We start from the raw sequence: 21,694 nt of genomic DNA on the forward strand, positions 1-21,694 counted from the left end.
AAGGATCCTTTACTACAACCAAAATACCATTTTCAAGCTTAGAAAATATTAATAATATTTTTCACATAATCTGATATCCAAATTTCCCTGTTTCACAAGTGTCTTTAAGAGTTGGTTTGTTGCTGGGGTACCTGAGTGGCTCAGTCAGTTAAGTGTCCCAATTCTTGATCTCGGCTCAGGTCATGATCTCATTGTTTGTGAGATCAAGCCCCACATCTGGCTCTGCATTAATAACGCAAAGCCTGCTTAGGATTCTCTCTCCCTCTCTCTGCCTCTCCCTTGCTCTCTCAAAATAATTAAACTTAAAAAAAGAAAAAAAAGTTGGTTTGTTGGAATTGGATCCAGAGCCCACCCACCCATTGCAATTTACTGCATTTCCCAAATCCTTTTTAACAGTATCGTCCCTACCCTTTTTTTTATAATCTGTTCTCATCAATTGTATTCCAATGGTGTCATTTAACATGCTCTTCTGTCCCCTGTACAGATCTGCAGGCTACATCAGGTTCAATTTTTTTTTTAATACGAATCTTTCACAGGTGGTGGTGTACATGTCCTATTCCATCACATCAGGATGCATGTAATGTCTGCTTGTCTTTTTTTTTTTTAATATAATTTATTGTCAAATTGGTTTATATACAACACCCAGTGCTCATCCCAACAAGTGCCCTCCTCATTGCTTGTCTTTTTTTGTGAAGAGTTATCAGTGGATTCAAGTTTGGTTGACCTAATCATTCAGTTAAAGTTTCCCATCAGCCTTTCACCAGTGGAGTTAGAAGCTACTAATGATCATTACCGCAGATTATCTTACAGAGAATAGCAAAATGGTAATATCTTAATTTTATAATTCCCTTGCCTTTGTCATGCAAAATCTTTAAAAAAAAAAAAAAAAAACAACTCCCCTCAGCTATTTTATTATTAGTAGTATGAAACAGTTACTATAAGTATGGTACTATGCTGGTAGTATTAATTTGATCTAATTTTAAGACTGAACTAAAATGACAGATAAAATTCCTAGATAGGAGTCTAGTTTAAAAACAAAAAAACAATACAAACTAGAATCGTTCACCATTGAATTTTACAAAATAGCCATATATGTCTAAACATGTGAGTGCATTTTTTTAGTAATTCATTGTTGCAGGTGGTACAGTTTATTTTAAAGCTAGTAATCTGCGAAATATTAACTAAATGATATAACCAATAACTCCCAAGGACCTGTGACATAACAGAAATGACATAACAGTGTGCCTGCTGGGGGCAGAGGCTGATGGCAACATAGTAAGATACCTAACTCAAGGTCAAGGCAGAACGGCAGAATGCCGGTCCAAAGCAAGGTCCCCATGAGAATGTCTGTTTCTGCAAAAATGGTCTACCTCACAACTTTTCACAAATGCTCTTCGGTCACCTCAATAGGCTATCCTCAACTCATTTCTCCATACTCTAAGAATCTAACATTCAGAGACACACTATTTCTGCTGAATGGCTAGGAACTAAGTAAATCCAATATATTCATTTAATCAGCGGATTCACACCTGAGGGCTCGAACTTCTGTCACAGGGCTCATCATTCCTTTGTCCAGAAGGCAAGGCAGAAGGACAGCGATGGTTCTCTGGCCAGCTGCTCCTTTGGCAGGGTCACACATTTTCACACAAACCTCACATACACAGAGTGTGGAAATTAGTGACAATGACCTCTTACCCAGTAAAGCATTCCTCTAACAAAATATTTCCCATAGCCACAGAAAAGAGTAAGTTAACCAACTTTCCATGATACTTTGGGGAGAAACAGGAAAGAGTCCTCTGTCTGCCAGTAACTAAAAGGAATTGGGTAATGCTTCCACTCTCTAAGCTTTGGCTTTCTCAGGCCAACAGGAAACAGTCGAAAATAAAATGAGAAAATGTGTAAGAAAGCACTTTGCAGAAGGCTTAAGGTATTATCATCATCATCAATAACTTTGGGTGGCAGCATAACACAGTGGTCAGGAACACAAATGAGAAATAAGAAATACCTGTTTTAGGGGCGCCTGGGTGGCTCAGTTGGTTAAGTGTCCGACTCTTGATCTCGGCTCAGGTCATGAGCTCATGGGTTTGTGAGATTGAGCCTCGCACTGGGCTCTCAGCAGACAGCACAGAGCCTGCTTGGGATTCTCTCTCTCTCCCTTTCTCTCTAACCCTCCCCCGCTCAGTCACACATATGCTCTCTAAATTAAATAAATAGAAACATCTGGATTTAAAACCTGGTTTTACTACTTACTACTTACATGTAACCTATGGCAAGGTTTACATAGCTAGAATGTAGAAGTCCCTGAAATACCACAAAATCAAGTTCAAGTAAGAAACTTATTTCAAAAAGCCTGGCAACCTCATAAATATGCAAGGAAGATTAACACATAACCATAGCAATAGTAAGAGACGAGACAGATGCTGCTTGATCTACAAGGGTCCAGTGAAAGTCACATCTTATGTAAAGGCCCAGAGAAGCTGACCACAGAAAGAGATCAGACATAGACTTTGTCACAACTACTAGTATTCTAGTATAATGGCACCCAGTTTCTCATTCACTCTATGAACTGTGAACTAGAACATGAAGCCAATTACTTCATGTCACTGCAACTCAATGTCAACTTATATGACAAAAAAGAAGTCACTGTTGTCCTGGTCTCAGAAAACCCTGCCCCACCTCATCCCCGAGATAAGATAGGAGTTTTCACCTTGCTTAGGGTTTTCAGGGCTAGTTCTGCAGCTTTCCGTACAGATTCCTAAAAATGAGGAAAAGTATGGCATGATACAGATTTGTTTCATTCTCATTCACCCCACAATGTGTACTTAACTGCCCCCGACTCTATACAGATTAGTGAAAAATCCTACTTCTGATACCAGGTAAAAATAGTGTTTCACTAGGCTCCCTGTCCATCAAGGAACGTAACAGCATATATTCCTTGAATTAGGAAGGACCTATTGTGACCTTACAAAAACCTGGCTATTATAACAGTTTAGAAGCTAAATGTATTATTAACACAAACATACAGATATCTATGTGAGGATTCTGGAAGACTTTTAAAAGTCTGTAATGAATAAAGCAAAAAGAAAGGTAAAACTGAAGTACCTAATTCTAATGGTGAGATAGCCTAAGTATTTAAAATTTGAATCACTTAGGAAAAATTCAAAAGAATTAGTCCCATTATTTGGGAGTGACTGATCCAATTTATAAAACTGATCAAGTAGAGGTAGTCTGGATTATTTCCAAACTGTTATTTATCCTAATCAACAGCATCATTAAATCTCTATTGAAAGAAAGTCAGATTGTAGCCACTTTTTTTTTTTTTTTTTAAAGTCAATTCAATTTAGATCTAAGGATATCCACCCTCGTAACTTCACAGACACATCAAGACTGAAACTTCAGGAGGAAATTGTAGTCTCTTAAAACTGTCTGGAGTGAGTTTAACAATCCATTTACACCTATTCCATGAATAAATGCAGACTATTTCTATAATACCTTGATATCATCTTGTACCCGGAAAAGAGTTTCCCAAATTTCTGGAAGTTTATCAATGATGTCATCTAGGGGTCTTCCTCTCAATAAATCATTCAGAGCTAAACAGCTGAAAAGAAACAATTTGGTTTTAAAATATAAGATCAAGGTAGTTCAATCTTCTACTACGAAACAGTCCTACCAAACAAGAATAGGGATTGTACCTGTATTTCCAGTTCCTACCCCCTCACTGCTGGACAGCAATACCTATTCTCTCCCTAGTTCCGCACACACCACAGGCATGTGACATTTGCACTCATCAAATGTCTGTGTCCCACAACTATAATACAGCCTCTTTGAGAGGATACATCACTTTTTAGTTACCAGTGTATCCCTACGTGGGTAGCAAAGTGAAAGGACACAGCAGGCACTGAATAAATCATATAAATACATAAATAAATGATGCCCTACAAAGCCTTGACAGTGCCGATTTAACAAGTGATCTTCTTTAATGTCATATTTCTGTAAACTAAGACAAGTTAGAAACACCACTAACTAGAGGTTTTTTTTTGAGTTTTAAATAGTTAAACATAGATTGTCTAACCCAACCAAAAATATGCTTTTTAGTAACATGAATTTATTCCTTTTGCAAAAGTATAAAGCTTGGAAACCTGAAGAAAAAAAAAAAAAAGTCACTTCTATTTGACTAGTCTTATATTTCCAAAAAATGGTACCTAGATTCTCGAACTCGCCACATATTGCTGGTAAGGTTCTTAACCAGATCTTGAAGAATTTCCTTCAAATATTTATCCACCTAATGAAAGAAAAAGGTAAGATTTAAAATGTGAAATTCATCCACAGATTATTAACCTCTCAACCATACTGACCACATCCCTGAAGGTCACAGCCTAAGTGTCTCTAGGCTTCTCAGTCTACAAGTCTCTCCCCACTCTGCTTGTTGCCAGCTACCAGAACGATCATTCAAAAATGCAAACCTGATTCTCTTGCTTTCCTTAGTACATGAATAAAGTCCAGCCACTGGGACATGGATACAAAGCCCTCTGTGACCGATCTAGCTCCAAAGGTATCGTGTGCCATCTCGCCCTTATTCCTTAGTACATACTACCTCTCGCTACAATCCCCTTCCATGTCTTGCTTGCCTGGCTAATTCCTACTTGTTATTCAAGATTCAAATCAGGCATCACCTTTGCAGAGAAGACCGGCTACTCTCCTCTGACTTCCCACAGCACCTTGTTAGGCACGGCGTATCAGACTGTAAACAACTACACTGCTTCATCACACTGAGACCTCAAAGACGGACAGGGTCTCACTTGTCTTCGCTTCCCTGGTAACTTGCACAGTGTCTGGCACATAAAGACAGATTATGACTGCTCAGAATGAAAGGTGAGTTCAATCTTTTATGCCTGTTTTGTTTGATATATTTGGTAATAACCAACCGATGATAGACTCAGTTTTTATACTGATCCAAAGAATCTCAAAACTATGGCTTTTCCACTTTTACTCTTGTAGGTATAAGAGGTTTTGTTACCCTCCTTTACCCATAAAAAATCCAAGACAGATGTGAATAACTCACCTATGATTTAACAAACTGACATCTTCCAATGTCCACCTCTAAACATTCTATATAATCTTTTGCTTATAAGGAGATGATACATCTCAAGAGCCTCAGCCTGTGCCTTGGACTCAGATCTGTAAAGCCAACTGGCCTATTAGATCTTGACTGACCCAGGGATGCCAAATACTCTCCTAGAGCCTTCAAAGCTGAATCCTCAAGTGCCTATCACCATGAACAGGAGCACACTCAACCTGATACCAAACTGAGGAAGAGGAAAAGGCCACAACATGTGCAGGGACTAACTCCTTTAGTTAACTTTAAATAAAGGACTTAACCCAAAATGGCACAATCCAATTTTTTTTTAATTGGTTGCTTATTAAATGAAGGAAGGCAAAGAAAAGAGAAAGATGATACCCTGTTAATCAGGAAAGAATTAGGGAAAGAAGAGAATGGATTCAAGGGATACTTTGGATGCAGAATCAGCAGAATTTGCTACTGGATTCAACTGTGTGTAGGGGCAAGACAGACAAAAAACCAAGATGATACCAAGTTTCTTGGCATGGGTAAATGGATAAATGCTGACAAGAGAGGGGAAAGTTTGTTTTTTTAAGTCTTGTTCTGGACTTCTTAAGTCTAAGGTATCTTGAAACAATATCCAAGTGATGACGTCAAGAAGGCATTTGGATGTGCAAGTCAGAAACGCAAGTCGTGTCTGGGCCAAAATTATAAGATTGGGAACCATCACAACAAAGATGACATTTGTATCCACTGGAACTGATGAGCTCATTTAGGAAGATAAGGTTGAGAGTAAAAGGTACTCAGAGGCAAGCCCTGATAAATCCTAATATCTAAAAGTGAAATTGTGGGGCGCCTGGGTGGTTTGGTCAGTAAGCATCCGACTTCGGCTCAGGTCATGATCTCGCGGTCCGTGAGTTCGAGCCCCGCGTCGGGCTCTGTGCTGACAGCTCAGAGCCTGGAGCCTGTTTCAGATTCTGTGTCTCCCTCTTTCTCTGACCCTCCCCCGTTCATGCTCTGTCTCTCTCTGTCTCAAAAATAAATAAACATTAAAAAAAAAAATTAAAAGTGAAACTGAGTATGAGAAGCAGCCAGATAACAGACATACAAGAGAGAAAACCATACTTGGCATTTGCCTGTTTCCTTGTCTATCTTCTCAATGAAGTGAACTCCTTGAAGGCAGGAACTATTATGACCTGTTCTCTACTGCATCACCAGTACCTACACACTGTTCTATTTGTGTGAATACACTGCCATTTCCTTAGCCAGCCACCCCATGGACATTTAGATTGTTTCCATTTTTAAGACTGTAATAAATGTTGCCACGAGCATCTTTGATACATTGAAAGATGAAAGAAAGCTCATTTGTTTAAGCAAGCATACAAACATAGGGACACTTGTACCCCAATGTTCATAGCAACACTCTCAACAATAGCCAAACTATGGAAAGAGCCCAAATATCCATCAACTGATGAATGGATAAAGAAATTGTGGTTTATATACACAATGGAGTACTACGTGGCAATGAGAAAGAATGAAATATGGCCCTTTGTAGCAACAGGGATGGAACTGGAGAGTGTGATGCTAAGTGAAATAAGCGACACAGAGGAAGACAGATACCATATGTTTTCACTCTTATGTGGATCCTGAGAAACTTAACAGAAACCCATGGGGGAGGGGAAGGAAAAAAAACAAAAGGAGGTTAGAGTGGGAGAGAGTCAAAGCATAAGAGACTCTTAAAAACTGAGAACAGGGGCGCCTGGGTGGCGCAGTCGGTTAAGCGTCCGACTTCAGCCAGGTCACGATCTCGCGGTCCGTGAGTTCGAGCCCCGCGTCAGGCTCTGGGCTGATGGCTCGGAGCCTGGAGTCTGTTTCCGATTCTGTGTCTCCCTCTCTCTCTGCTCCTCCCCTGTTCATGCTCTGTCTCTCTCTGTCCCAAAAATAAATAAACGTTGAAAAAAAAAAAAAAACTGAGAACAAACTGAGGGTTGATGGGGGGTGGGAGGGAGGGGAGGGTGGGTGATGGGTATTGAGGAGGGCACCTTTTGGGATGAGCACTGGGTGTTGTATGGAAACCAATTTGACAATAAACTTCATATATTGAAAGAAAATAAAAATAAAAAAAAATAAACAAGCATACAAAGTAGAAAGAAAGATGAGCACTGGGCAATCTTAGACAAGGGTTCACAGATACTTGCCGTTGATTTGTCAGTGACCAATGCATTCCAAATACTTGTCATGGCCTGTCGAATGCCCAGGTTGGGATCAAACTGATAACGATAAAGACGAGGAACTAGCTGAGGCAGAAAAGGAGCCAGCTGCTCTCCAGCTCTGGTGGCAATCACATTAAAACCAAAAGCAGCACCCTAGAAAAATAAAAAGATGAAGTGACTCAGATACATCTACTGTGGTAAAATATTAATACATTAAATATATAAAGATCACAAAATTACCCCTCCCAAACTTGTCCCTGAATACAGCCTGATTTATTGGTGTCCCAGCTTTACCAATGAGCCTGGGTGGTGGCCTGGCTCTCTCTCATCCCAGATTCTTACAAAATACACTGCATATCAACTGCCACTTCCTGCCAACGTAGCAGGTTTGGTTTTGGAAGTAAACAGTAAAAATCATCCAGTGATAGGAACTTACCTTCCTAGAGTTCCACATTGCGTGATGGTTGGCTAAATTCATAAATTTATACACCAGATCTGGCTGACTAAGATCACTTGCCAGAGAACAAAGCTCCTTGTAAGTAGAAAGGCCCTGGCTTGGAAACAAACAAACACAAAGCATACGATAATGTATTTCTCTGCCTTCAGCCCAGTAAAAGTTACTTCACCAATATTAGTAGGACATTTTAAAATTGTTTTCAATCTCATCACCACTGAGGCAGAGAACCAGGGTGAGAGGAATATACAAGTCACCTGGTTCAATTATCGACAATGCCAGATAAATGACCTGAAGACCCCTGTGACTCCCATGGGGGCGGAGACCTCACCACCTCAGGAGGCGGGTAACTCTTCGTTACATTGTGCACCAATCTCTCAGAATCATGAAAGTCACTTAAAGACAACTTCTATCATCCCTAAGCCTTTTCTAAGCTACAGCAGCCCATCTTTTTTTAAAGTTTTTTTTTAATTCCCGTTAGTTAACACACAGTGAGTGTTATGTGCAATAATATAGTGAGTCAACAGTTCCATACAACACCCTGTGCTCATCACAGCCAGTGCGCCCCTTGAGCCCATCACCTATTTCACCCGTCACCCCACCCAACTCCCCTCTGGTAAACATCAGTCTGCTCTCTAGAGTTAAGAGTCTGTTTTTTGGTTTTCCTCTCTTTTTCCCCCTTTGATCTTTGCTTTGTTTCGTAAATTCCACATATAAATGAAATCACATGGTATCTTTCTCTAACTTATTTCATTTAGCATTATACTCTTTAGCTCCATCCATTTCACTATAAATGGCAAGATTTCATTCTTTTTTACAGCTGAATAATATTCCATTGTATATATATGCCACATCTTCTTTATCCATTCATCTACCTAAGCGGACACTTGGGCTGCTTCCCTATCTTGGCTATTGTATATAGTGCTGCTATAAACATAGGAGTGCATGCATCCCTTTGCATTAGTATTTTTGTATTCTTTGGTAAATACCTAGGAATGTAATTGCTGGACCATAATTCTATTTTTAACTTTTTGAGGAACCTCCATACTGTTCTCCAGTGGCTGCACTATTTTGCATTCCCACCAATGGTGCACAAGGGTTTCTTATTCTCCACATCCTTGCCAGCACTGCTGTTTCTTGTGTTGTTGATTTTAGCCATTTTGACAGGTATGAGATGGTATCTCATTTTAGTTCTGATTTGCATTTCCCTGATGATTAGTGGCGTTGAGCATCTCTTCACGTGTCTGTTGACCATCTGTGTATGTCTTCTTCAGAGAAATGTCTATTCACATCTTTTAATTGGATTATTTGGTTTTTGGGTGTTATCAGTTCTTTATACATGTTGGATACTAACCCTTTATTAAATATGTCATTTACCAAGTATCTTCTCCCATTCTACGGGTTCCTTTTAGTTTTGTTGATTGCTTCCTCTGCTGTGTAGAAATTGTTTATTTCAATACAGTCCCAATAGTTTATTTTTGCTTTTGATTCTCTTGCCTCAGCAGACATATCTAGAAAGAAATTGCTACAGCTGATGTCAAAAAGGTCACTGCCTGTGTTTTCTTCCAGGATTTTTATTGTTTCAGGTCTCACATTTATGACTTTAACCCATTTTGACTTTATTTTTCTGTCCGGTGTAAGAAAGTGGTCCAGTTTTCTTAACACCATTTGTTGAAGAGATTGTCTTTTTCCACTGGATATGTTTTCCTGCTTTGTCAAAGATTAAATGACTACATAATTATGGGTTTCTGGACTTTCTATTCTGTTTCATTGATCTATGTGTCTATTTTCGTGCCAGTACCATACTGTTTTGATGACTACAACTTTATACTATAACTTGAAGTCTAGAATTGTGATGCCTCCAGCTTTGCTTTTCTTTTTCAAGACTGCTTTGGCTATGCAGGGTCTTCTGAGATTCCATACAAATTGTAGTACTGCAGCACCCCAATCTTGATAACTTCTTTTGAGTCTTGTTAACTTTCCTCTGAACAAGTAATATTTACTCAAAGACCCGATTATTTGTGTTACTCTGTGAAAAGAGCACTTTTTCAGAAAAAAGTCTACAGGGAGGGTAAGTGGAACAAAAATAACTTTCAAGGGGCGTCTGGGTGCCTTGGTTAGCTTCCGACTCTTGATCTCAGCTCAGGTCATGATCTCACTGGTTGTGAGACTGAGTCCCAAGTCAGGCTCTGTGCTGACAGTGCAGAGCCTGCTTGGGATTCTCTCTCTCCCTCTCTGCCCCTCCCCTGATAGTGCTCACTCACTCTCTCAAGATAAATAAACTTAAAAAAAACAAATTACTTTCAATGTGGAAACAGTGAGCTATGGGAGAAAGTCAAGGACAGAACAAACAACTGGTTTCTGGTGTTGTAGACAACACTGAAACAGGGCTCTGTGTGATGTCACAGCAAGGCCCAGCCAGCTGAGCAGTCTGACCTGAGGGTTTTCTGAGGAAAAGCAGCAGGGTAACCACAATGAAATAATGATAAGACAAAAAGAGGGTAAAGCTCTAGGAACTAATCTGAAATGCTAACTTGGTAGACCCCACAATACCAAGTAGAGTAGCTCCCCCCAAAAAACGAAATGCAGTGGATGCCAAGCTGTGCTGCCAGACCCCTCCTCAGAACTCAGCCGCCCGGGAGCTAACAGAACTGCCCTCAGCACAAGGTCAGGTCCTTCTCCAGAGAGGCCCACCACTGATGCCTAGTCACCGAGGGGATTTAAAGTCTAATGAGAGGATGTAAAGGCCTGGCCCCTCAAAGCAGGACAGCTCTGAAGGGCCAGCCCAGCCCATCTCCAGAGCTCAGGATCTGCTTAAGTATTAGCAGCAGGTCAGCTCCTCCTTGGGCCACCAACCCTCTCTCCTGCCTCGTTGCTCCCCCAGGTGATAAGGCTGGGGCACTCTTCATTTCAGGTTCCAGCAGACAAACCTCCACCTCACAGTCTGTTTCCCAAGAACCTCAAGCTGAGACACTACACTTTCTCCACAGATGTTTTCTTCTTCCATTAACATACAACATTTCCTAGGAAGATGGGAATCAGCGTTGTGAGCGCTCTATTGACAAGACTAAAGGTGTTTATGATGAACAATCAATGCATTTGGCACACTTACCCATCGGGTGTTTTGCCAAGGCTTCCCCCTTGAAATACCACTGTCTCTCCAGAAACTTCATGTTTCGCTCTAAAGCAGAACAATAAGACTTGAAATTAGCCTCAATCTTTTCATACCAATGAAATTTTTTCATTCAACTAACTGATTCATTTCCTTTATAAACTGATAACATCAAATTCCACAGCATGAATCTACCATGTGCAAGATGTAAAAGTCACCTAAATCCTTTCCAGTAAGCCTAAGAATTTTGTAAAATGAACTCTAGGATGAACAAAGAGACATAAAAGACATCCCACGTCAAGTTAAACTGCATTAAATGTGGTCACCCATTAAAAACTATCCTCCCTGTAAGGAAGGCGACATAAAGCAGTGACCAATTACAAGAATGATCGCCCCTCTCATCCTCTTCACAGATCAAGCTACGAAAGACATGCAAGCTTCCTCTCCACATCTTCATGTTCATTTAGTCAACAGCAATTATGGTATTTTTGTAATCCGATGCTTTGATTGTCCGAGAGCATTCAACTTTCAAAGCCCAACCTACTGGCATGTTTCTGAATAGTAGTTTGGTTTCTTTCACTTTACTGTCTAAACAGGATACACTGAGTAATTAAGCCACTCTCCACTGCAGAACAATCGCTGACGTGCAATCTACAAGAGCTTAATAAACAGGAACACCAAAAGCTGACGTTTCCTTCTTCCACTGCATATTCTCAGTATGTGCAAAATTTGCTGTACATGTTTAAATGTGAAATGTTCAAGTTCACTGTACCTTTTGCCAGTCATGAGTGTCTCTACAAGTGTTGAAACCAATTCCTGTTGATCTTGTTCATTGCCCAGTTCATACACCAACCCAAGACCTTTTGAGGCAACATCTTGGCTAAGTTCTGCACACAAGTCAGACAGAATAGTATTACTTTAAGAGAAATTTGTCTTCTGGCCATCACTAGATTTTTTAAAAAGCTGTAACAGAAATCCAAAATAATATCAAAGTAAAGATATGAAAACATCATCAATCTGCTTATTTTGTTAAAACATACTAAATCATCTCAGGGGACATGGCACCACAAAAGTCCCTGTAAAGGAGAACTACATTCACAAGAGTCAATTCACAAGCCAAGTCCACACTGCTGGGCCTGGGCATGCAGGCACCGTGAGAGAGGATCAGGGCGCTACAAGGCATACTCATGCGAAGTACAACAGCCTCATGGGATTTCAACACATCCACGTCCAATGTTTTTTAAATGAAAAGTCAATACGAGACCCTATTATATTGAAACAATTTCTAAAACAGAGCTACTTATTTCAATGTCTAACACGTTCACCCTCCCCTGGCTTACATCACAAAGTGGAAAGGAATCAGAAGTAAAAGAAAGCGATTGTTTATTAGTACTATCATTGAGGCCTCAGCTCCATTTTTATTTTAATTTTTTTTTATTTTAAATAAACTCTACGCCACACATAGGGTATCAACTAACAACCCCAAGACCCAGAGTTGCATGCTCTACTGACTGAGCCTGCCAGGTGCCCCAAGGCCTCAGCTCCATTTTTAAATGCAAAACTGAAGAACATGATCTAATTAATCAAATCAGTCAATAAGAATCGACTTTCCTTTGTCCCTCTTTTATGCTCGTTAATCTAGATTTTTTCAAAATTTAAAATACAAGTTTACTGAAGTTTGGCAATCAAATATTTACCAATAACCTACCATCATTTTCTGACAAAACGGAAACAAATGCACTCTGAATTTCCTTCAGGTGAGACTGAAAGAAGAAAAAAGGAGTTTAGAACACAAACTCTACCTCTTGGTAGATAAGGGAGGGTAAGAATCTTTTCTCAGCGTACACAACACCTTGTTAGAGTCTTCCAACACCAGGCAGCCACATTACCTATTATGTTATGCTCCGGTCTCTGAAGGCAGCCAAATTACCTGAAGGCTGGACCACTTCTCAGCCTCCCTATCCTTACCATTTGACTTTATACCTTCAAGTTTAGAATCATCTTCTAGCTGATATAGATCAGGCTGTCATCTTTCATGTACAGCTTATTTCAAAATATCTGTTATCAGTTTGTGGCCCTCCCCTTCATACACTTTTCTTCCTACCACCTTTCAATTATAAATATTTCATAAACAATTTCCAAAGGTGCTGAGCACATGTATAGCATGGCTTACCTTCACTTCTTTATGGGTACTTAGCTTCCTCACAAGGGAAAGGAGCCAGATGCAGGCCGCTTGCCTCACGTGTGGGTTGGGGCTGACAATATGTTTATTTAAAATCACATCCAACACCCAGGGGACCACATCATTCACTTTGGCTCCTGAGGGGAAAAAAAGGAATGATAGAAGTAATTAAAATAATTAAATAGAGTTTCCTGAAAAATTAAATTTTAATATTTATTCAACACAAGAAGCTTATAACATATAAATATCTGAATGACTAAGGTGTTTAAGTTGTTGAAAGAATTTTGGTAATCATCTACTTCAGAACCCAACATAAGCTAAATAAACCTTCAAAGGTACTCTCGTAACTTTAGCTCCCTAGAACAAAAACTTATTCCTACTATGGGGGAGGCTATGTAGGTGTAGGGGGCAGGGGGCATATGGAAAATTTCTGTATCTTCCTCTTAATTTTGCTGTGAACCTAAACCTTCTCTTAAAAAATTAAGCCAATTTAAACAAAAATTATCCCTACTCTCTCTGGTCTTAGCAATTTTTCCTTCTCTACCACATCTTTTCCATCTCCCATCTAAAAACTGACACACAAACAAAACTCTTCAGACTTGACTTTCCTCCTCTAGCTACTCGTGCCTTTTTTTCTTCTCCTTTATTACTTCAGAGTCCTTGGACATTTCTGGCCAGCAAGTGTGTTGCAGGCCCATTCTGTGCACTGCAGCATGTTCAGCAGCTTGCTGGCCTCCCCTCTCTAGAGACCAGCCGCACCCGCCCTGTCCAGTGTCCAGACATTACCAAATGTCCCCCACGGGGTAAAATCTCCCTCTTACAGTCAAGAATCACTGCTTTTCATTAAAACCTTTCAAGTAGTTGTCTATACTCAATAGTCTAAGTTTTTCTCTCCTCTTTTTTTGAACCCACTCCAAATCAGGCTTTTACCTTCTCCACTCCACAGAAATTACTTATAAAAGTCACCAATTACCATCCTGTTGCTAAGTTCAATGATCACTTGTCAGTGTTCATCTTAATTGATCTCTCAGCAGTGTGAGACCTGGCTGATCCCCATCCCAGTCCTTTCCCTCCCCTCTACATAGATTTTCTTCACTTCCCTTCCAGGGCCCCCTACTTCAGGCCACTTCTTCTCAGTGTCCTTCCCTGAATTCTCCTCATCTACTGAAACTCGGAACTCTGGGGACCCCAGGGCTTGGCTGTTGGATCTCTTCTCCTTTCTACTTACCCCTCAGCGATTACACATAACACATGGCTTTAAAAACTATCTTTACATGATACTCCCAAATATTTTCCAAACTATGACTCCTCAAAATGCCATACTCATATATCCAACTGACTTCCAGATATGTCCATGAAGATACTGGTTACAACTCACCTATGGGGGCGTTGGGGCATTCCAACACTGAGAGGGAGGAGTGAGAAGAAGAGTCAGAAAAGCAGATTTCTCCCTGCACCCACCACGTCTGTGTCTCCCACAGCCCCCCATCTTAGTTAAATGGCAATTCCATTCTTTCAGCTACTCACATCAAAACCTCCGAGGTCATCTCTGACTCCTCTCACTCTTCACATCCATCCCAGTAAAGTCCCCATCCTCTCTCACCTGGAATACTGCCAGAGCCTCCTAACTATTCTCCTTGCTCTGCCCTGGCCCTGCTCCAGACTACTTTCAACAAAATACAAATGACTGAGTGAGTGCGTGAGTGCGTGAGTGAGTGACTGACTTATTTATTTACTTTTAATGTTTGTTTATTTTTGAGAGAGAGAGCCTGAGTGTGAGGAGGGGAGGAGAAAGTGAGAGAGAGAGACGGGAGACAGAATCCAAAGCAGAATCCAGGCTCTGCGCTGCCAGCACAGAGCCTGACGTGGGGCTTGAACTCACAAACCGCAGTTTTATGACCTGAGCTGAACTTGGATGCTTAACCGACTTGAGCCACCCAGGTGCCCCAAAATGACCCTTTTAAAATGTAGTCATGGGGCGCCTGGGTGGCGCAGTCGGTTAAGCGTCCGACTTCAGCCAGGTCACGATCTCGCGGTCTGTGAGTTCGAGCCCTGTGTCGGGCTCTGTGCTGATGGCTCAGAGCCTGGAGCCTGTTTCCGATTCTGTGTCTCCCTCTCTCTCTGCCTCTCCCCCGTTCATGATCTGTCTCTCTCTGTCCCAAAAATAAATAAACGTTGAAAAAAAAAAATAAATTAAAAAAAAAAAATAAAATGTAGTCAGACCATGGCCCTCCTATAACCGCTTCCTATTAAGACCCCCACAGTAGCCTACAAAGCCCCTCTATGTTATCTCTTACTCCCCGTTCCCTCACACACTCTACTCCAGTCCCACTGACCTCAAACATACTCATGCTTCAGGGCCTTGCTTGCAATTGCTACTCCTTCTGCCTCCAATACTCTTCTGTTTCAGGTCTTCACTTTAATGATACCTCCCTGAGAGCAGGTGCCCCGTGCACTCTCAATTCCTACCCAAATTTTATCTATCACTTTCTCTGCTATACTTCCCTCCATAGCACTTGTCACCATTTAGCATGTTGTGTGTTTCTCTTATTTGCTTTTTGCCAACTCCCCACTTGATATAAAGCTCTGTAAGAGCAGGATTTTCAGCTACCCAGGAAACTGGATAGAAACAGTGTTACTTTTAATTGAGACAGGGACTAAAGAGAGAATAGTTTTGGGAAATAAAGAGGGCAAACGGTTTGGGAAGCCAACAGGAGGAAGAGGTGATTTCACAGTCAGGCATCTAGCTACAGTGGAGCCTAGGGGACCTGTGTATGGACACACCTAATGGAAATATAGTTCTGGAGTACAACACAATGGTTCTAGGATGAGATATCCATTTGGGGGATATCTCAACATATACTGGAGTGAGTGAACTGGGACATCCCAGCACAGTGAGGAGTATGCAGGAACAAGACCAGTGAAGGACAACGAGAAGAGGTCAGAGGTAAGGAAGAAACACAGGCAAACACAGTCTTGTAAAACCTAGGTGAAAAATGTTCCAAGAAAGTGCTGGGGATATGGTAAAGGCCTGGGTGAAAATGCAACCCAACCGGACCAAAAAGAAAGGAGAATACAGGTAAGACAAGATTTCAGAAAGAAGGAAATGGTTAGAAGAAGACCCTAGAATGATAACATTCCTAAGGGGGAAAAAAAAAAAAAGCCAGAATAGGACTCCCACAAAGCCAACAAAAGGCCTGAAAAAGGTAGAGCTCTATTAGGGGACATCCCCCTCTTCATAGGAATTCGGATACAGAAAGAAGCAGGTGCAGGGGCGCCTGAGTGGCTCGGGCGGTTGAGCGTCCGACTTCGGTTTAGGTCATGATCTCATGGTTCATGGGTTCGAGCCCTGCATTGGGCTCCGTGCTGACAGCTCAGAGCTTGGAGCCTGCTTCCGATTCTGTGTTTCCCCCTCTCTCTGCTCCTCCCCTCCTTGCACTCTGTCTCTCTCTCTCTCAAAAATAAATACACATTAAAAAAAAAAAAAAAGACAGAGGCAGGTGCTATTAATTCCTCACTGGTCACATAAACCTAGTTCTCAGGGATGCCTGCATGGCGGCTCAGTTGGTTAAGTGTCTGACTCGCAATTTCAGCTCAGCTCATCCATGACCTCACAGTCATGAGATCGAGCCCTGCATCGGGCTCTGCACTGTGCATTGGGATCTGTGCTGCACGTCGAGCCTGCTTGGAATCCACTGTCTCCCCTTCCTTCTGCCCCTCCCCCATGCATTCTCTCATTCAATAAATAAATCTAGGTCTCAGAGGCAAATACAATCTCTCCTTTACCTTCCCAAAACCACAATTCCAGCTATCTGTAGGTCTGCCACCTAAGCAGCTGCAATCACCAAGTAAACAAGCTCTGATTAGATTCCCACACTGCGCCAGGTACTGTGTTACATACTTGAGATGCTAAGATGGCTAAGACCTAGGCCCTAAGTGGCTTCTCCAGTACTGCATCTTCTATTCAAAGCAAGATCAGTACACTACAACAAAGGGCATCAAAAAAGCTGAGTAGCACTCAGAGGAGAATGACAAACATGCATGATCAAAATTCAGGTCGAAAAGTCATCATTACCCACTTCACAGGATTTTATGCTCTCCTTTCCCTAAACACACAAAGATGGAGCAAACCTTAACACTTGATGGACAATTTAACTGAGACTCTTTTGGATGAGCAAAGAGCCAAGCCAACCAAAGAACAAATTCTTCCAAGAAGAGCATGAGACATAGGAAGTTTGTAAGTCTGAAGACGGGCATAGGTACCTCTCTATTAATCTTCATTTGCTTAAGTCACTACAGAGAAATCCATGGACTCAGAAACATGGCTTTTACAGCAGATCTGCTCTTCCGCGTCATGAGCCCTCACTACTATCAAGCCTCCAACATCACCCCTCATGTGCAAACTCCGAGTTTCTACTTCCAGTCTGGTTGCCTGTTAACAACGGTCACTTCCCTTCCTTTAGTATCTTCTCCCCTTTATAGACAATCCTCCTTACCTGGCCTCATACCCACTGAGAGAAGCCTCAGAGAATTAGCCCTATCAGCTTCTGTCAAGTTATAGCTCTCCTAATTAGATAGCAAGTGAAAGTATATCTTTCCATTCCCTTTACATTTCTTTATGGTGGTTAACAAACAGGTGAACACGGAAGTATGCAAAAATGCAAAATGCAAAACTAGTGTATTCATGATAAAATACAATTCATAATGCAACAATTACCATGAAAACACTACCATTTCCTTAACTGAGAAGATAACATATAAAACATCAGGTGACTTTTCTTTTGTTTTTATGACTAAAAATATATTTCAGTATCTGAAACAGAATTCATTTTCAATTCCAAACTAAAATCGAACCACAAGACGTATGAAACCATAGTATCTATGACACGTAGTCGGAAACCACACCCTCCCTCTCCTGCATAGTCACTGAAAGCCAGTGACCCTCCGGGCAGAGGTACATGGAACACCAACAAAAGACCCTGAGGTTTCATTATGTGATACAGGATTAAGGGACACACAGCTTGGCAGTGTAACTGTGTTGCGACTTCTGAAACTGGCTAAATACCCCAACCCTCCAGAAAAGAGCCTAAGCTTGAAGGTACAACATAGCGAATTCCTTTGCTTGCCAAAGGACTAAACAAAGAAGTTCTTGTTCATTTTGTGTTCACTCTCCTTTAACCAACTATTTTTCTTGACTGAACCAAAATGATATAAATATTTTTATAAAAAGTTAAAATGGAACGCATACATTTTTTCTTTTGCTTCAAATGTGCAAACAAGAACAGAAAGGGTTCCTGGATTCTGAAGGGATGAGCTGCAGGTACCGTACCAGCAGGGGGAGTATACTCCTCTTCAGTCACCAGCCAGGCATCGCGGGCAGCCACAGAGCTCGTTCCTACGGCAGCACTGGTGATGGCCTCCCCGATCGTGAACTGCAGCTCTATCTGCTTGGCCTGCATGGAAGGAAACAAAAGCCGCAAATTGGCGAGAACATTTCCCAAAGACGTCTATCTCCACACAAAGGCTGTTTGGTATCAACCCTGTCAACGTGCTTTGTTTTTACGCTTTTTACTGGATTGCTCTCACCTAACCTGGTGGCTCACAGGGGAGGGGTGGGGAGGGGAGGGAACGGAGAATGTAGAAAATGACCTCAACACCACACTGCACTCTTCACCCTCAGCAGAGAACCACTAAGCAGGGATTTTTAACTGCTGGAAGAGTGATACCAGTAACTTTGGGGAAAAGGGCACGGACTGTGAAGCCACACAGATCTCCGGGCAAATTCTAATCTGTCTCTCACTAGCCACACAGGCATATTTAAACTCTGAGTCTCAAACTTTGTGTGTAATGCGGGCATAAGACCATCACCTGCCTCATCAGGCTGCGAGGAGAGAATGACGGTAATATGTTTAAGGTTTCCAGAGGATCCTCATGTGCGGTAACTGCACTACAAACAGCAGCCATTACAATGTATTAATTCATTAGCACCTCCCTCTTTGCACTCCTGAATTACATGGTGTCTGCAAGTTACTCTCCAGTGGTTCAGAAAAAAAAAAGAATGATAAAGCAAATGCGATAAAATGTGAAATTTTGGTGTATCTAGATGAAGGGTATATGGGAGTTCTTTATATCATTCTTACACTGCACTGTAAGTTTGAAATTGTTTCAAAAATCAAACATTAAAAAATTCTATACAGTATATACTCAAATTTTTTTAATTTGGTTTAGAAATTTTGACACATTTCACAAGCATGAATCACTGCACTGACAACATGGAATTGGGCCTGTCTTAGCTCCCTTCAGCATTTTTCTGTTTACTGTAAACTGGAAAAGAGCTAAGAATGTGGGGACTAAGAAGACAATGAAGAACAGAGGGTCCTGGAAATAGCGACCTTTGGGAGAACTCGGCACACAGACCAGTGTAGCCATTCCTAAGCTCAATCAACTAAATGCTCTGGTCTTGGTGGGGTGTCAAGTGCAAGTGCTGAGAGCTTCCGACTCTGAGGAAAAAGAATTTCAGGACTTCAGTTCTACAGCTTTCCTGGTCAAAAGCTGCTTTGGCAATTCTAAGCAGAGAAAAGGTATCTCAACACAGAGGATCCCATAGTAAGGATTCATTTTATGTACCCTTTATCACATGTTTTTCCCATTGTTACTAACAACATAACTGGCATTACAAACAAAAACAAAATTCCTTAACTCCATTTATGAATGATAGGATACCCAGACTTTACTTTAAATATTCCAGAAATAGGGGTGCCTGGCTGGCTCAGTCAGTTAAGTGTCCGACTTCGGCTCAGGTCATGATCTCACAGTTTATGAGTTTGAGCCCCACTATGGACTCTGTGGTGACAGCACAGAGCCTGGAGCCTGCTTCAGATTCTGTCTCTGTCTCTCACAGAAGTAAAGATAATACTAATATAATGAATCCCCATGTACCTGTTTTTATCTCATCTCATGATCCTTTATTTCTGGGATATTTAAATGTATTTTTTAATGTTTATTTATATTTGAGAGAGACAGAGCGTGAGCTGGGGAGAGGCAGAAAGAGGGAGAGAGAATCCCAAGCAGGCTTTGCATCGTCAGTGCAGAGCCTGATGCAGGGCTCAGTTTCACAACCCATGAGATCACTATCTGAGCCAAAATTAAGAGTTGGACGCTTAACCCACTGAGCCATACAGCGACCCCTTTCTCACTATTCTTAAACTTTAATCTCTCCATCATGTTTCTAGCGTTTCGTATTATCTCTGTCCTTCTACACTCTTAAAAAATAACTTCAGTAACAAGTTAATAATCCAAACAAACCTTCATTTATCTAAATAAAACTAGAAGAGAGGCGCCTGGGTGGCTCAGTCAGTTGAGTGTCCGACTCTTGATTTCGGCTTAGGTCATGCATGATCTCACTATCATGAGATCAAACCCTGCATCAGGCTCCATGACAGCGTGGAGTCTGCTTAAGATTCTCTCTCCCTCTCTCTCTGCTCCTCTCCCACACTTATGCTCCCTTTCTCTCAAAAATCAATCAAACTAGAGGAAATCCATCTCTCCCATGAATTTTTTAAAAAGAAAAAAAGGTAAGAAAGCAGACACTGGAAGCTTTTCCCCAAGAGGTTACAATGTCAATGACACCAAGGAGAACCTAATGTGGGTATAATTCACTCAAAAAAATTCACATTAAAAATACTGGATTATTGGGGCACCCGGGTAGCTCAGGCAGCTAAGCCTCCGAATTCAGCTCAGGTCATGATCTCGCCATTCCAGAGTTTGAGCCCTGCAGTGGGCTCTGTGCTGATAGCTCAGAGCCTGGAGCCTACTTCAGATTCTGTGTCTCCCTCTCTCTCAGCCCCATTCCTGCTCATGCTCTGTCTCTCTCAAAAATAAATAAAAGTTAAAAAAATTCAAAAAAAATACCGGATTATGATTCCAGAGACCTGGATCCTAACACTGGCTCTGTCACTCAGTGGCCTTAGTCCTCACCCCAATCAGCTTCCTGTCTACCTGCCATCCTTCCAGGCCCAAAAGGAACCTCACCTCCAAAACCCTAACATAAGTCTCCCAAACAGAAGTACTCACACCCTCCTTTGTGAGTCTACTGGCTTCTATGCAAATGTCTCTTCGTTCATTTATTGAGGTCCTACTACTACCAATCACACTGCCAGGCACTTGTTTCATAATGGGGATCAAAATAGACTTTGCCTGGGGCGCCTGGGTGGTTAAGCCAGTCGGTTAAGCGTCCGACTTCAGCCAGGTCACGATCTCGAGGTCCGTGAGTTCGAGCCCCGCGTCAGGCTCTGGGCTGATGGCTCAGAGCCTGGAGCCTGTTTCCGATTCTGTGTCTCCCTCTCTCTGCCCCTCCCCCGTTCATGCTCTGTCTCTCTCTGTCCCAAAAATAAATAAACGTTGAAAAAAAAAAAAAATTAAAAAAAAAAAATAGACTTTGCCTCAGTCTAGTGGGCAATTAGAAACTGTGATAAATGCTGTGAAGACAAAGTTTGGAGAATCATGAGAGCCCAATAAATGAAGAATCTACTCTAGTTTGATGGCTTTCAAGGGGCTCAGCGCAACCCAAGAAAGGAAGTATTAGTCTTTCAAAAGCTCAGAGCAAAGAAGGACAAAGAGTCTGGTGTACAAAAATGTGAGTAAGTGACGAGAATCAAGCCTAGATGAGGGTCCA

General features: G+C 41.5%; 1 protein-coding gene across 4 annotated transcripts in view; it reads right to left on the bottom strand.

The window, feature by feature from the left end:
- The window catches only part of ECPAS (Ecm29 proteasome adaptor and scaffold), a 108,888-nt gene that overhangs the window by 20,989 nt on the left and 66,205 nt on the right, over nt 1–21,694 (bottom strand). For all 4 annotated transcript variants that reach the window (XM_030292633.1, XM_030292631.1, XM_030292632.1 and 1 more), the window contains exons 24-34: nt 18,350–18,473; nt 13,012–13,157; nt 12,547–12,601; nt 11,611–11,725; nt 10,839–10,907; nt 7,709–7,826; nt 7,258–7,425; nt 4,203–4,282; nt 3,493–3,598; nt 2,708–2,755; nt 1,530–1,651 (exon numbers count right to left, since the gene is read on the bottom strand). In XM_030292633.1, coding sequence (XP_030148493.1) covers nt 1,530–1,651; nt 2,708–2,755; nt 3,493–3,598; nt 4,203–4,282; nt 7,258–7,425; nt 7,709–7,826; nt 10,839–10,907; nt 11,611–11,725; nt 12,547–12,601; nt 13,012–13,157; nt 18,350–18,473 — 1,151 coding nt within the window. The remainder of the gene's footprint in view (nt 1–1,529; nt 1,652–2,707; nt 2,756–3,492; nt 3,599–4,202; nt 4,283–7,257; nt 7,426–7,708; nt 7,827–10,838; nt 10,908–11,610; nt 11,726–12,546; nt 12,602–13,011; nt 13,158–18,349; nt 18,474–21,694) is intronic.

This window comes from Lynx canadensis, chromosome D4 (genome assembly GCF_007474595.2).
Source record: "Lynx canadensis isolate LIC74 chromosome D4, mLynCan4.pri.v2, whole genome shotgun sequence".
Taxonomy (NCBI): Eukaryota; Metazoa; Chordata; class Mammalia; order Carnivora; family Felidae; genus Lynx; species Lynx canadensis.